Here is a 13,841-nt window from a genome sequence, read left to right as displayed (position 1 = left end):
AGGGCTCATTGGAAAACTGCTATTTCTGTTAATTGAATATTAATTATACAATTTACTTATTGTTTAAAAACAGATTGTAAATATAAAGAGAGAGAAAAAAAAAAAAAAAAAAAAAATATTTTATTTATATTTATGAGTTTATTTATATTTTTAAAAAGGATACACAATATAAAGTTATACTCTGGATTTCAAGACAGAGCGAGCGCTAAAAAATAACAATGCATACATTCTCATTTATGCAGATAGCCCGTACGTAGGAACGTCCCAAATAAATGCTGCGATAACTGCAGATTTTTCTGAACCGCAAAATCTTACGTTCCACCCCAGAATTAAATGATCGCGAATTTATCAGATTTTAAGAATAGCTAAGTTTATTAAAGTCAGAGGTTCAAAACTGAGTTTATACAGTTTCTAAGAGAACAAATAGCGTTAAATAGTTTCAAATGAGGGTCTTTGATTGTATTTTGCTCACAGAATTCCATGTTGTATTGCAGTTCGTATCTTTTCTGATAATAAGCTGCAGAACTATTTATACGGTTTTCACGCACACCTAAAATATGTTCCAGTTTTGATTAGCTGAGCATTTATGTACAACTCCATATGTATAAAACATATTGTGAAAACGGCAAACATAATGCAATGGCACTATTGTTTTATGGTTTCTATCAAGAACACCAATAAATAAAATAATAATATAAATTAATAAGTATAACAATATATCGGAATCCGTCTGAATAAATTAAAAAATTTCCCACAACTCGAATAGCTTTCCACAGATTGTAATTAAAAGTGCAATGTCTAAACACTGAAATACTGTATTAAATTCTCCTCATCGATGTTGGCCTCATAAAAATGTTCTTCTGCTGAATGACATTCACAACCATTCTTTTATGAAAGGCACACAAAGTTTCCGCATCTCCAAATTGTAAGCATCGGGTGTTTCAAATCTTTGAAAAATTCCCACCGCTCCCATTTGATGGCTGTGCCTGAAATGCAGAGACTATTTTGTAAATTCTAAAACATCGATATTATCGAAAAGGCCATCGATGGTTCTGCAGCTCTAGGTCCTCTAATTGGCATGCCGACAATACTCACACTATTTTGTAAACATGCCCAAGGAACAATTCCGTGAGTCGGCTTTGAACAAGAAGATGTAAGTATCCCTATGAATGAACCTTAAATTTGTGATGGTTACAGGTATTATTTTCGCAGTTCACATGTCCAGTTTGGAATCAGTGGCGCTGATGAAATTCAGCAGGAGTCCCTGGTAAGGATCACGTCAAAAAATCTTTATCAGGGACAGCGACAACCAGTGCCTTCTGGAGTACTAGATCGGCGAATGGGCATTAGTACGAAAGATGCTACATGTGAAACATGCGGCAATGGGCTTAATGAGTGCATCGGACACTTTGGCTATCTAGACTTGGCGCTACCAGTTTTCCACATAGGCCACTTCCGTGCCACAATTAATATTCTACAGATGATATGCAAGTCGTGTGCACAGGTGATGCTCAAGTTAGAGGACCGAATCTCTTTCGAGAAAAAGCTACATAACCCAAATTTCTCATATCTGGGAAAAAAGGCCTTGCATGCGCAGATGTTGGCAAAAGCCAAGAAAGTTACAAAATGCCCACACTGCGGAATGGCCAATGGTGGCGTGAAGAAGGGTCCTGGGCTTCTGAAGATTCTGCATGATCCGTACAAAGGGCGTAAGGTAGATTCACTATTTACAAGCAACATGGATCAAATGCTTCGCTCGACTGAGCTCAATCGCGACCTTAATCTCACGCTCAGTAATTATAGCACGGCTGAGGAGCTTACTCCGCTAATGGTGCTGGACCTCTTTGAACAGATCCCACAGAGTGATGTAGCCTTATTAGGAATGTGCTCTCGTGGTGCCCATCCAAAGCATCTAATTGTGACGCGTGTATTTGTGCCTCCTGCCTGCATTCGTCCATCGGTATTATCAGAAGTAAAAGCCGGCACAACGGAAGATGATTTGACTATGAAACAGAGCGAGATCCTGCTAATTAATGATGTTATCCAGCGTCACATGGCTACTGGTGGAAAAATTGAACTCATATATGAAGACTGGGACTTTTTGCAGCTGCATGTGGCCCTTTACTTCCATAGCGAGATCAGTGGAATACCCATCAACATGGCACCAAAGAAGACCACACGGGGAATTGTTCAGCGTTTGAAAGGAAAACAAGGTCGATTCCGTTGCAACCTGTCTGGCAAACGTGTAGACTTCAGCGGCCGTACCGTCATTTCGCCGGACCCAAACTTGATGATTAATCAGGTTGGAGTGCCAGTGCGTGTAGCTAAGATTCTTACCTACCCGGAACGCGTAAATCTTGCAAACATTCGTCATATGAAGCAACTGGTACGCAATGGGCCTAGCACGCACCCAGGGGCCAACTACGTTCAGCAGCGGGGTTCGAGTTTCAAGAAGTACCTTGCATATGGCAATCGTGAGAAGGTTGCGCAGGAGCTTAAGTGTGGAGATATTGTGGAGCGACATCTTTGCGATAACGATATCGTTCTATTTAATCGCCAACCGTCGCTCCACAAGATGTCAATTATGTGTCATCGTGCCAAAGTACAACCCCAACGAACATTTCGCTTTAATGAGTGCACCTGTACACCATACAACGCGGACTTTGACGGTGATGAGATGAATCTTCACTTGCCACAGACTGAGGAAGCCAGAGCCGAGGCTTTAATCCTAATGGGCAATCAATCAAACTTGGTTACGCCTAAGAATGGCGAGATTTTGATTGCTGCCACACAGGACTTTATAACCGGTGGGTATCTGCTTACACAAAAGGATGTTTTCCTCACCAAAGAAGAGGTGATGCAGTTAGCAGCATGCTTTTTAGCCAACGAGGACTCCACCATGAACATAGATATGCCGACTCCTGCTCTTATTAAGCCACGCCGACTCTGGACGGGAAAACAAATATTCAGCTTGCTCATGCGCCCAAACACTGACTCGCATATTCGCCTCAACATGGTGAACAAGGGACGAAACTATACGAAAAACATGGATCTATGTAACAACGACTCGTGTATGTGTCTTTTGTCATACGTTATACATTTGTTTGGGCATTATCAACTAAACTGAACTTTCTGTGCTTTGATTTTAGGGATTCACATCCGAAACTCTGAGCTAATGTGCGGTGTGATGGATAAGGCCACTATGGGCTCAGGTACAAAGCAATGCATCTTCTACTTACTGCTGAGGGACTTTGGGGAGGCTCACGCTACCAAGGCAATGTGGCGATTGGCTAGGGTTTGTATTTGAACAGTTACAGAACTACTTAACGGTCTGTTAATCGGCACATATCTAGAAGATAATTCGTACATTTAAGAGAATGCTAACAGGTCGTAAAGTATTTTTGTTTCATATCACCAAAGTCTGCAACAAAAATTTTTGTTTCATTCTAATGCTTTCCTTCCCCCTGAAATTCTTTTTATAGGTATTAAAAGTAAAGTCTTCATTGTCTACTATTTTAGTTAATAAATTCTCAAATATTTTTCAGATCACCTCTTACTTTATACAGAACCTTGGGTTCTCCTTCGGCATCAGTGATGTGACGCCCAGCCAAAAACTTTTGCATCACAAGCAACTATTGCTAGAGCGCGGCTATGCAAAGTGCAACGACTATATAGAAAATCTGAAATCGGGAACACTTCAGTGCCAACCTGGATGCACGCCGCAAGAGACCTTGGAATCGGCGATGTTGCGCGAGCTATCAGGCATTCGCGAGCAAGCAGCCAAGACATGTTTCGCCGAGCTGCATCCCACCAATAGCGCCCTTATAATGGCTCTGAGTGGCTCCAAAGGCTCAAACATCAACATTTCTCAGATGATCGCTTGCGTAGGACAACAAGCTATTAGTGGTAAACGAGTTCCTAATGGCTTCGAGAATCGCGCTTTGCCGCACTTCGACCGGCACTGTGAGTATTCGCTGATGTAAAATCGAAAAAAACACAATTAAATTAACGAATTGTTTCACATTTCAGCTGCTATTCCCGCCGCTAGAGGCTTCGTTCAGAACAGCTTCTATTCTGGCCTAACCCCTACGGAGTTCTTTTTTCACACTATGGCCGGACGCGAAGGTTTGGTTGACACGGCGGTGAAGACTGCGGAGACAGGATATCTGCAAAGGCGTTTGGTCAAGTGCCTTGAGGATCTGGTAGTGCACTACGACGGCACTGTTCGCAATGCTGTGAGCGAGATGGTAGACACTATCTACGGTGGTGATGGCCTTGATCCTGTTTCAATGGAAACCCGAAACAAGCCAGTTGATCTGGTTCATCAATACAACAATTTGCGGGCCCAAATACCATATAGCGTGCAAGACGCTCTACCGGCCGCCGAGATTCCAGTCGTTTTAGAAGCTCTTTTGATGAATCCAGAGTTCATTGACGCTCGCTATGATTTTAAGATGGATATCAGGTAAGTGGTTTAAAAGGAAATGACTATGACTATGATCTACTCGCAGGCTCTCTGGGGTTATCTTCTTGTTTGCCATATTCTCCATTAACAACAACATTAAATTCTTTGTATAATACAGGAAGTACCTAGAGACTGTGTCTACCCGCATTGGAAGATTGCAAGAAAAGTATATAGAAAATGGAAATCTTTGTCATCATATCGAATGCATCACTTCCGAGCAGCTGCTAGAATTCCTACGTCGCATCAATTATCGATATAATCGCGCCGTAAGTGAACCTGGTACAGCAGTAGGAGCTATTGCTGCTCAGAGCATTGGAGAGCCGGGCACCCAAATGACGCTAAAGACTTTTCATTTTGCGGGTGTCGCTTCGATGAACATTACTCAGGGTGTGCCTCGTATTGTGGAGATAATCAACGCAACGAAAACTATTTCTACGCCAATTATAACTGCTGAGCTTAAAGTAAATAATAGCATGGAATATGCGAGACAGGTGAAGTCTCGCATTGAGAAAACCACATTGGGCGAGCTGTCTTCATTTGTCGAGGTCGTTTGCGGACCTTATAGTTGTTACTTGGCCATGGGAATAGACATGCCGCGCATCAAGGTTCTAGGACTTCATATCAACCTAGAGACAATTGTGGCTTGCATACTTAAGTCGCGGATGAGACTTAAGCCTGCACAAGTGGAGATTGCCGCTCGGAGTTCGCGTATTATTGTTCGTGTTGAAACCTCGCGAACATCAACAATAAACGCAGAGCTGGCGCGACTGGCGCTCAGCCTACAAAGCGTTGTTGTTGCGGGCTTGCCGAACATTGCTCGAGCCGTTATTGCAGTTGATGATACTCGGCAGCCGGCCACATATAAACTTTGTATTGAAGGCTATGGGCTTCGTGAGGTCATTTCAACCTATGGCGTAGTCGGCGAGCGCACTCGTAGTAACAATATCTGTGAGATATACCAGACCCTGGGAATCGAAGCAGCACGGACCATTATCATGAGCGAGATCACGGATGTTATGGAGGGGCATGGCATGAGTGTCGACTGGAGGCACATTATGCTTTTGGCCAGCCAAATGACAGCCCGCGGTGAGGTATTGGGTATCACGCGACACGGTCTTGCAAAAATGCGAGAGAGCGTTTTTAACTTGGCGTCGGTAAGTGCAAACGAAATGATTTGTTTATTTAAATATTCTCAATATAAATTGTTTCTATTTAACCATAGTTTGAGAAGACGGCAGATCACTTGTTCGATGCAGCGTATTACGGCCAAACGGACACTATTAATGGCGTATCAGAGCGCATTATACTTGGCATGCCGGCGGGCATTGGTACAGGTATCTTTAAGCTGCTGCATCGTCACGAAGACAAGAAGATTCCGAGAATTGAAGAAACAATTTTCATTGGTTTGAATCTTCTACCACCTCACGTAGGGTAAACACTTTTTTAAACATATATATAGTATCGTTTTCCTGCAAATTCCGGAATATTATTAAGAGATATTGCTGTTAATTATTGTGTAACACAATTCCTATTTTTGAATAAAACAACATTTAGGAAAATGAAAGAGTATGGATATATTGTACAACTTATGTGCATTTCTCTGAAGACGAAAGAGATAGCAATGCGTACGCTTAGCAGTAGAAAGGTAAAAATAAGACTGATTTTAAAAGCTATTCAACCACTAGGACACACTTCATGGCGATCTTGGCTAAGGTACATTTTGGGCAACCATTATTTTTCGAGATTATTGCAAGAAACCAAGCCACTCGGGGACACGTAAGGAAGTGGCGGCCAATTCAAACTCAGATGTGATCGAAAGTTTATGCAATATATTAATGCGAATTTCAGATAAATCTTGTCCATTGCTGTCTCTATAAAATGGTCATACAGATATGATTTGTAATTAAATGCTTCTCGCACGAGTATACGGATTTAAGTCAGAGAGTCAAATGGTTCCCCCATGCGGGCTGTAATTTTCCATCTGCCATTCCCTTTGCTACCACCAGCTTCGAAATGGGACCGGGCTGGTGGCCTGATTTCATGACAGCGACCTAGGCTTTAACCCCGCCTATGAGAATGTGTTCTCCCACACTCTTTCAAGTTGATTTTTTGTAAGATCCGAAGCGATACCACGATGATGGGAAATCCCCTTGATAGACTTTATACTAATGCCCAAAGATTCCTCAATCTCACGATATGTAACGATGCTTAACAAGTTCGCGCACAGCTTCGATATTTTGTGGCACAAAAACGGATTTTACCCACGAAATTCGTGCTGCAACGAAGGATGTGTCGAAAAATGCACATAAAATATTGAAATCATTTACCAGAAATTGTACATATTTTAAGTTCCCCCAAGAAATTTAAAGCAATAATTTTAATACATTTTGAAGAGATCTTTATTAATTTGTTGCTTCTTAAGAGTATATTACGGTTTGATAGTTTATACGTTTCTTTTTTTATCGGGATACAGAAATTAGCTCAAAACTAAGTTTTTGAAGGTGAAATTATATGTGTAAATATATTATCGGAAACATGTAAAATGGATTACGATTAAAACTGATCAATAGCTTACAGAACAAAACATATGTATGGTATTTGGAACGTGACAAGTTGATATATATAAAAACGACTAGAATTCACTTAAAACTGTATGACATCTAGGAAAATAGTTAATATAAATACAGAATAATTATTTTATTGGCGTTGTTGAGGATTCTTCTTTATACCATTGAGTCGTTGCGAGCGAAACTTTGAATGCATATGCTCACAAGTGTCGGCGCGGCGCAATACATCAGCGTAGGACAGATCAAGTTTTTTAAGTTTGTGCAGTTCTTGTGAAACAGTATTATGATAAAACTCAACGCCGTTCAGCTCTATAACACGACCTCTGGCAGATTGGGGCTTATTCATATTTCGGTTATAAATTACCATTTGGGAACCATTCAAATTGTTATACAAATCTGAGTTCCGATTACGAACATCGCGCCCAAGCCCACGGTTATCCGTATTGAATTTTTCAGATGATTTTGGTGTATTGTTTGCATTACCATACTGGTCACCATTTGTAAAACCTTTTTTATCTGTGTCATCCCATAGCTTGCGCTCAAAACGATCTCCAAATGTGGATAGATTTCGATGCTTCCGACGATTTTTCTTTTTTATTCCTACACCCACAGTTAAATATTCCAATGGCTCTCTCTTAATTGGAGTAAATATCCGTCCATTTTCTTCAATTGGCCTTATTTTTGATAGAGATTCAGATCCTTTCATCTTGGACATATTAACCTGTGAGTTCGATGCTTCTTTGATCAATGGCGCCTTGTTTTGATAACTTCTTAAATCATGTATGTGCTTTTTAGCTGTCTTGCGTTCAATTTTTGTGATGCACTCTGAAATGGCTATCGAATTATTAGATATAACGGATGAAGCTATGCTTTGAGTTTCATCAATAGATTCCTCCAGATGTTCTTCGATCACAGGGGTTACTGCAGATATTATCGACGTTTCTGATGTGACTCTATTTACAGTATCGGAATGTTCTAGCAATGAGAGTTTTTCGCCAACTTCATTATTCTCGGCGGATTTCTTAAGCACTCCAAATATTTCTTTGAATAATTCTCTGTATTCAGGGCGGTGACGGAAATGGGAGTCTATCGGACTAACATCGTCGTAAATACTAAATTTACAGTCCTTTCCATCACTTATTGAGCAAAGAAAATAGCCCGGGCGCTCATCGGTTTGCGTGTACTTATTGCTTGTGTCATCTGAATACCCCGATGACGAAGTTTCGACCTCTGAGAACTCCGTTGGAGTCCGTCCCACTCCATTGTTTGACATCACACTAGTTTGTTTTGATGTATCAGCAACTATTCCATCCTCTTTTCTCGCATGCATTCCAACAGATTCCAGGTGCAAAAGATTGTGACTAAATTTGTTTTCCTTTTCACTTTCCTTGTCGTTACCCCAAACATTCTTGGCGGCAATTGAAGTCCTCTGGACCTCCACTAAAGCCTCATATTTCTTGACCAAGTCTTGATAAGGATTGGAGTTATTGATGGCTTTGGGGTTAAGTGAGTCCGGAAAACGTTCCTGCAAATATGCATAAATAAAATCAGTTTATAAAAACTCAAAAAATATTTTGTTTATATATTTACAGTTTATATATTTAAGATTGAGACTTATTATTGTTCGTAATTTTCACTGCCCACTGTAAGCCTAGTACTCAGATCAGGCATCATATTCGGATGGAACCAATGACATTTTTTCGAGTACAAACTGTTTGCTAGTGGCTGTACGCTGGGAAGTACTCTGATCGAAAAAAAAACGTTCCTGCAGATATATTTATGTATGTATGTATCTTTACCCAATTTTGTAGGACCTTTTTCGCGGATTTTCCTCCTCTTCCGCTAATGCAAGAGTCAAAAAACTCATTATGAGTAATATCCTGCTTGGATACATTTTTGGCTCACTGTTTTATAAGCATGTTATTTAATTTTCACAAAACAAAACGATGAGCAGTGTAACTGTACGGTGCGCAATTCACACCTCTGGTCACACTCACTCGTAATATTAAAAATTTTGCTACCAAAACTGTTTTCGGGTCTGAATACTAGGCTTCAAAGAACATAAAAATACCACGCACTTATAGCATATTGTGTAAAAAAGAGTTTTACCTTATATGAGCATCCAGGTGTACAGTTCGAAAATTTCGAGATGTTGTTCGTAACAAGATCCACTTCACTTTGATTTTCCAAATCAGTCATATTCTGTTCGTCTTCATAAATTTCTTCCATCTGATCTATGGAAGATTGCTCGTCGGCGTTTGTTCTACGTCCATCTATTACGCCTAAGCAGCGACTGCACATTTGCCCCTGTCTGAAACATCTCAATGTATCATTATTGTATTTTAATGTTATTATTATTACCCACCTTACGTCGTCCAAAAGAGAGAACTCATCATGCATGGACATCATTTCCTCATTCGCATTATTTTGAGAGAGACGGGTTTGAAGACCTTGGTTTTCTTGAACTAAATATTTAAAAGAAATGTAGTTAATACATGGAAAAAGCTCTTCACACAAAATTTGGTGACTCTTGCTTATAGTCCCTGAGATCTTGACAAAAAACAAAAAAGTTCGGACGGACAGACGTTTTCTGCTGTGAATACACATCCACTTCTACTACATCAACCACTTCACTATAGATTTGAGAGTTCACTTAATTTTATCTTCACAAAAAGCAAACAAAAAACAAAAGGAATTTACTTATGGCCATCAATTGCTCCTCCAATTCAGCGCAACGTTTCTGCTCTGCAAACAATTCTCGTTTCACAAGCTCCAAGTCACTAATTAGTTTAACCAGTTCTTCGTTGTCTTCGCCTTTTGCTGCGACTTTATCGCACGCATTATTAGCAACAACCAAATGGAGACTGTCATTTGGAGACAACAGTTCTTCGACGCCAGTTGAGTTTGCTATATCCCGATGCTCAAATGAATGTTGATCCGTTGCTTTACAATTAAAATCGAAAGACTACAAAAAACATGAATCATTATTTTTTATTTATTTGTAATAATATCATATATTAAGTATATTCGTATATGGGAATTTCTCCGAGAAAGTCCAATCAATTATATGTACAAAAAAAAACAAAGTTTGAAAGGTAAATTAGTTATAAAATTGTGATATAATGTTTCATTAAGTTTGATGAATCAAGAAATATTTGGTCCCGTGCGACCTCTAATTCAATTTCTTAAAACAGTACGAATTATATTTTGGTAAAATTATATTGCATAAACTTTCGCTGATATTTGAGTTTGAATCGATTGGTTATTTTATGCAAAAATCGCGAAAATATCTCGCCGAATGTGTATTCGTTTTATTTTGACCGTTCTACCGATCCCATTCGACGTCAGAGAATTGACCATATACAATTTTAATATTCTTAAAAGACCCTTTCGCATGCCAAAGCGTAGAGTAGACACCCTTGCAGTTCGAGCACCAGAAAACATTAAAAAATTTTCCACCTCAACGAAGTGCGGTGCAAATGATGATATCACGTGATGTGTACCAGTTGCCTTAAAGCAGAAATATTTCAGAAAGTTAGCACTGAGGTGGCTAAACTCGAATTCTAGAAGATTTGTCTTCAATAATGCAATATGTATTGAGGCACTGGTTAGAATTAAATCTGTGCAACGGACAGTGTGATTATCTAAGCATAATGCATATCTGGAGATACATATTTACAGTGCTAGAATGGCCATAAAATGGCAGACAACGCCAAAAAGTGTGACTTAGGTTGAAAAATCGGGGGAAAATTACATTAATTGCCTGACTATTTTTTGGGGAACTTTTATGGGGTGTAAATATTATAAAGTCAAGAATATTATGTTTTTTGGCAAGGATACGTATATGTTCGGTTACTAAGGCTTATGTTTTATTCTTGTTCAGGCTTACCTTCATATTATAGTCATTTCGAGAATTGATGACTTGTTCGCTGCGATCTCCAATTTGATTATCAGAAACGGACACGCTATTATTAAGCTCTTGTTGCAACCGATCGCCTCTCCGACGCTCAATATTTAGGGTCTGTTTTGACTCGTTTAGAAGTTGACTAAGTTCCTCACATCGAGCCTCCAATATTTCAGTATTAGAAGATATCCTACGTAACAAAAATACAAATCTGTTGAAACAAATTTTCAGTGGCTACATATCTAAAAAATCTTACATTTTAATCAGCTTTTTATCGGAGTTTTTCTCGATGTTGAGGCGTTGGTTTGCGCGTTCAAGGTCTTGAATTCCTACTTCCAGCTGTTCGTAAACTTTAAGCCGAGAATCATTCACTTCCGTCATAGCATTAATATGCTTACGAAGATGCTGTGAAAAAAAAAAATTTGACACCATATAGAACGGAAAATAGTTTCTTGCATTACACTTAAAGTAAACGCCACTCAAGCATAATTGTTTTTTGCGTTTCAACTTAATTAAACGGTCTAAGACAAAGAAAACTATTGATCGCTTACAAATAAATTACAGTCAAGTAAGTCTTAAGATTACCGAAGCGCTAAATATGAAGCACTTTATTAACATGAATGCCCTAAGTAAGCGACAACAAGTGACGACTTAAATTGTGAACGTCTTTCACGATGATCCTGTTAAATGTGGCCAGGAATCAATCGTACAAAAAACAAGATTAAACAAAATGTTCATTCGAAAAATTTTACAAAAGATATAGAAAATTATGTTAAAAATGCACGCATTTTAATAGAAATAAATAATAAAATCAAACAAAGAACCCTGAGAAATCTTTCGAGATCGTGCAAATATGTACAATTGGACCATTAGCTAAATCAAAGAACGGAAACGAATATGCACATACATACATACATATGTATGTATATGTGTGCCTAAAAGCGATTGGATTTTCAAGTTACTTACCACTATTTCACGCTCCTGCTCATCTCCCTTGCTTTTATATTCCTTAAGAAATATTTCTAGCTCCTTGTTTCGTTCTAGAAGCGTTTTTCCAAGCTCGGCAGCAAGCTGCAAGTCTGTGGAGGAAAAAAAAAACATTTTGTATCTCATAAAAATGGGGTTAAAGTCACGTAAGTAAAAAAAAACGAGCAGGAACGTTGTAAGTCGCTGCCTAAGCAGCAGCAGTAATTAATTTATTTGTTTATTGCAGCTAATGATTCAATCTGACGGTAATGGGTTTCCTCGCATCTTCAAAATTGTGAGCTCCACTGATTTGTGTATTTTTTCGTGGAGGTGAAAGGGGCATGGCTATATTTTAAATGTACGTACAATTTTATTACTGTAGCTCCTATGGTATCTGAGAACCAGAATTCACACAAAGCAAAGCAAAAGCAAATAAATTGGCGGTTGGCGTAGATGCGCCTTTGTTGTGTTGTTTGCTTAGTAGTAAAGAAACCATATTCTGTTGAAACTACTCACCATCGAGCATAAACTGCGACACATCCTGTGCATCACACGGAGACACACCGCGATTAGTTTCATCCATTTTAAGTCTGTGGATAAATAGAATTGGTAGATATTGTGTGTTGTTAATAATGATCAAATCTGACCCTAATTTCCTTCGTAGCTGTGTTTTTCTCGTATCTTTAAAATTGTGGATGTCACAGATTTTTACCCCCTGTAGAGACGGAAGGGGGCGGGCGAAATTTGGAAATACAATTGTATCACAGTGATATCCCAGCAGTCTGATTGGAAAACTTGGTTTCTCTAGCTCATACAGTCTCTGCGAACTAGCCGACAATTCAGATGGACGGACGGACAGACAGACATGGCAATATCGACTCGGATATTGATACTGATCAAGAATATACGTACATATACATATGCTTTAGGGGTCGGAAAAATTGCCTTCTGTGCGTTACATATGTATGTGAATATGTAAATCCACTTTCGAGCACAAATACAATATGCCCTATTTACCGTTCAAATTTCGGGTATGCTATCGAGCCTGAGCCCATTATTTAATTAAATATATTTAAACAAAATCTTTACAAAACATATAAATTTACATTCTTCTAAAGTGTAGAATCCAAATGCTGTTGGTTGTAAGGGATTACAAAATTTACAAAATGTATGTATGTACGTGTGTATACTCGAAAAGAAAATGACGCCGGTAAAATAACGGTTAAATTGAAAACAAATCATCGACAAATATTAAAAAAACACTGAGGTATGTACATATGTATGTGTGTGTCTATTAAAACGAGTAGATGAAACCTTTTCGAATCTCGAGTAGCTTATGAAAAATTAACACTTATGTATGTATGTATATTTTTTTTATGTTTTAGCATCTTATGTAAGTATGTACATATGTGTGTACGTGCATATGTACCCATGGATTGATGTCTCTAAATGTAAAAATGTTTTTCGGTCCAATTGTAATTTTTAATATGCTAACATATAAAAAAACGTACATACACAAACATTTATCAATTGGCAATGAAATGCATATAACTTACATTTAAGTATTTATGTTTGGTGTAAGCTTATGATAAACATTTTCTTATCTTTATTATGTTTATGTTTATTTTGTATTATGTTTATTCCGTTTTAGTTATACAACAGAAACGAACACAACACTTATTCTTCTGGAGCCCTAATAATGCACGAAAGAATATAAAACTGTTCGCAACAGATGTAGGGTACTCCTGAAACAGGTTTGGGTTCACTTTCGATTACTCGTGAAAATGTTAACTAATGTTAGAAATTTTCATAATTAAATGTCCCCATTTTCTCAACAGCTAATGATAACAATAGCCAAGTTTTATTCTGAACAAGAAATTTTCAACCAACAATCGGCGTGTGAATGTATTAGACGTGTTTGATGTTAGCTTAGGATTAC

The 13,841-nt window shown here is 38.6% G+C and overlaps 2 protein-coding genes across 2 annotated transcripts; one reads left to right on the top strand and one right to left on the bottom strand.

Moving 5' to 3' along the window:
• The first annotated feature begins 1,109 nt into the window (after window positions 1-1,109).
• LOC117588358 (DNA-directed RNA polymerase III subunit RPC1) lies at window positions 1,110-5,959 on the top strand. The gene is made up of 7 exons (XM_034279570.1): window positions 1,110-1,153; window positions 1,213-3,071; window positions 3,150-3,295; window positions 3,546-3,963; window positions 4,030-4,465; window positions 4,584-5,619; window positions 5,688-5,959. The coding sequence occupies exons 1-7, from the start codon at window positions 1,110-1,112 to the stop codon at window positions 5,898-5,900; spliced, it is 4,152 nt and encodes a 1,383-aa protein (XP_034135461.1). The 3' UTR covers window positions 5,901-5,959.
• An 887-nt stretch (window positions 5,960-6,846) lies between these two features.
• LOC117588769 lies at window positions 6,847-13,604 on the bottom strand. The gene is made up of 9 exons (XM_034280250.1): window positions 13,459-13,604; window positions 12,419-12,492; window positions 11,903-12,015; window positions 11,193-11,341; window positions 10,922-11,126; window positions 9,733-9,997; window positions 9,398-9,497; window positions 9,142-9,343; window positions 6,847-8,557 (listed from the first exon to the last, which is right to left on the bottom strand). Exons 2-9 carry the CDS (start codon window positions 12,483-12,485, stop codon window positions 7,163-7,165), a joined length of 2,496 nt encoding a protein of 831 aa, XP_034136141.1. The 5' UTR covers window positions 12,486-12,492; window positions 13,459-13,604; the 3' UTR covers window positions 6,847-7,162.
• Window positions 13,605-13,841: the final 237 nt, after the last annotated feature.

This window comes from Drosophila guanche, unplaced genomic scaffold (genome assembly GCF_900245975.1).
Source record: "Drosophila guanche unplaced genomic scaffold, DGUA_6, whole genome shotgun sequence".
NCBI classification, from domain to species: domain Eukaryota; kingdom Metazoa; phylum Arthropoda; class Insecta; order Diptera; family Drosophilidae; genus Drosophila; species Drosophila guanche.
The sequence above is the reverse complement of the archived record's forward strand: the minus strand, read 5'-3'. Positions and strand labels throughout refer to the sequence as shown.

Excerpts from the sequence above, each read along its gene's own strand:
- LOC117588358 (XM_034279570.1), top strand. The coding sequence starts at position 1,110 with ATGCCCAAGGAACAATTCCGTGAGTCGGCTTTGAACAAGAAGAT. Across the intron at positions 3,072-3,149 it reads TCTATGTAACAACGACTCGT|GGATTCACATCCGAAACTCT; the intron begins GTATGTGTCTTT and ends CTTTGATTTTAG. Across the intron at positions 3,296-3,545 it reads CAATGTGGCGATTGGCTAGG|ATCACCTCTTACTTTATACA; the intron begins GTTTGTATTTGA and ends AATATTTTTCAG.
- LOC117588769 (XM_034280250.1), bottom strand. The coding sequence starts at position 12,485 with ATGGATGAAACTAATCGCGGTGTGTCTCCGTGTGATGCACAGGATGTG. Across the intron at positions 11,342-11,902 it reads AGCAGGAGCGTGAAATAGTG|CATCTTCGTAAGCATATTAA; the intron begins GTAAGTAACTTG and ends TTTTTTTCACAG. Across the intron at positions 9,498-9,732 it reads GGAGCAATTGATGGCCATAA|TTCAAGAAAACCAAGGTCTT; the intron begins GTAAATTCCTTT and ends TTAAATATTTAG.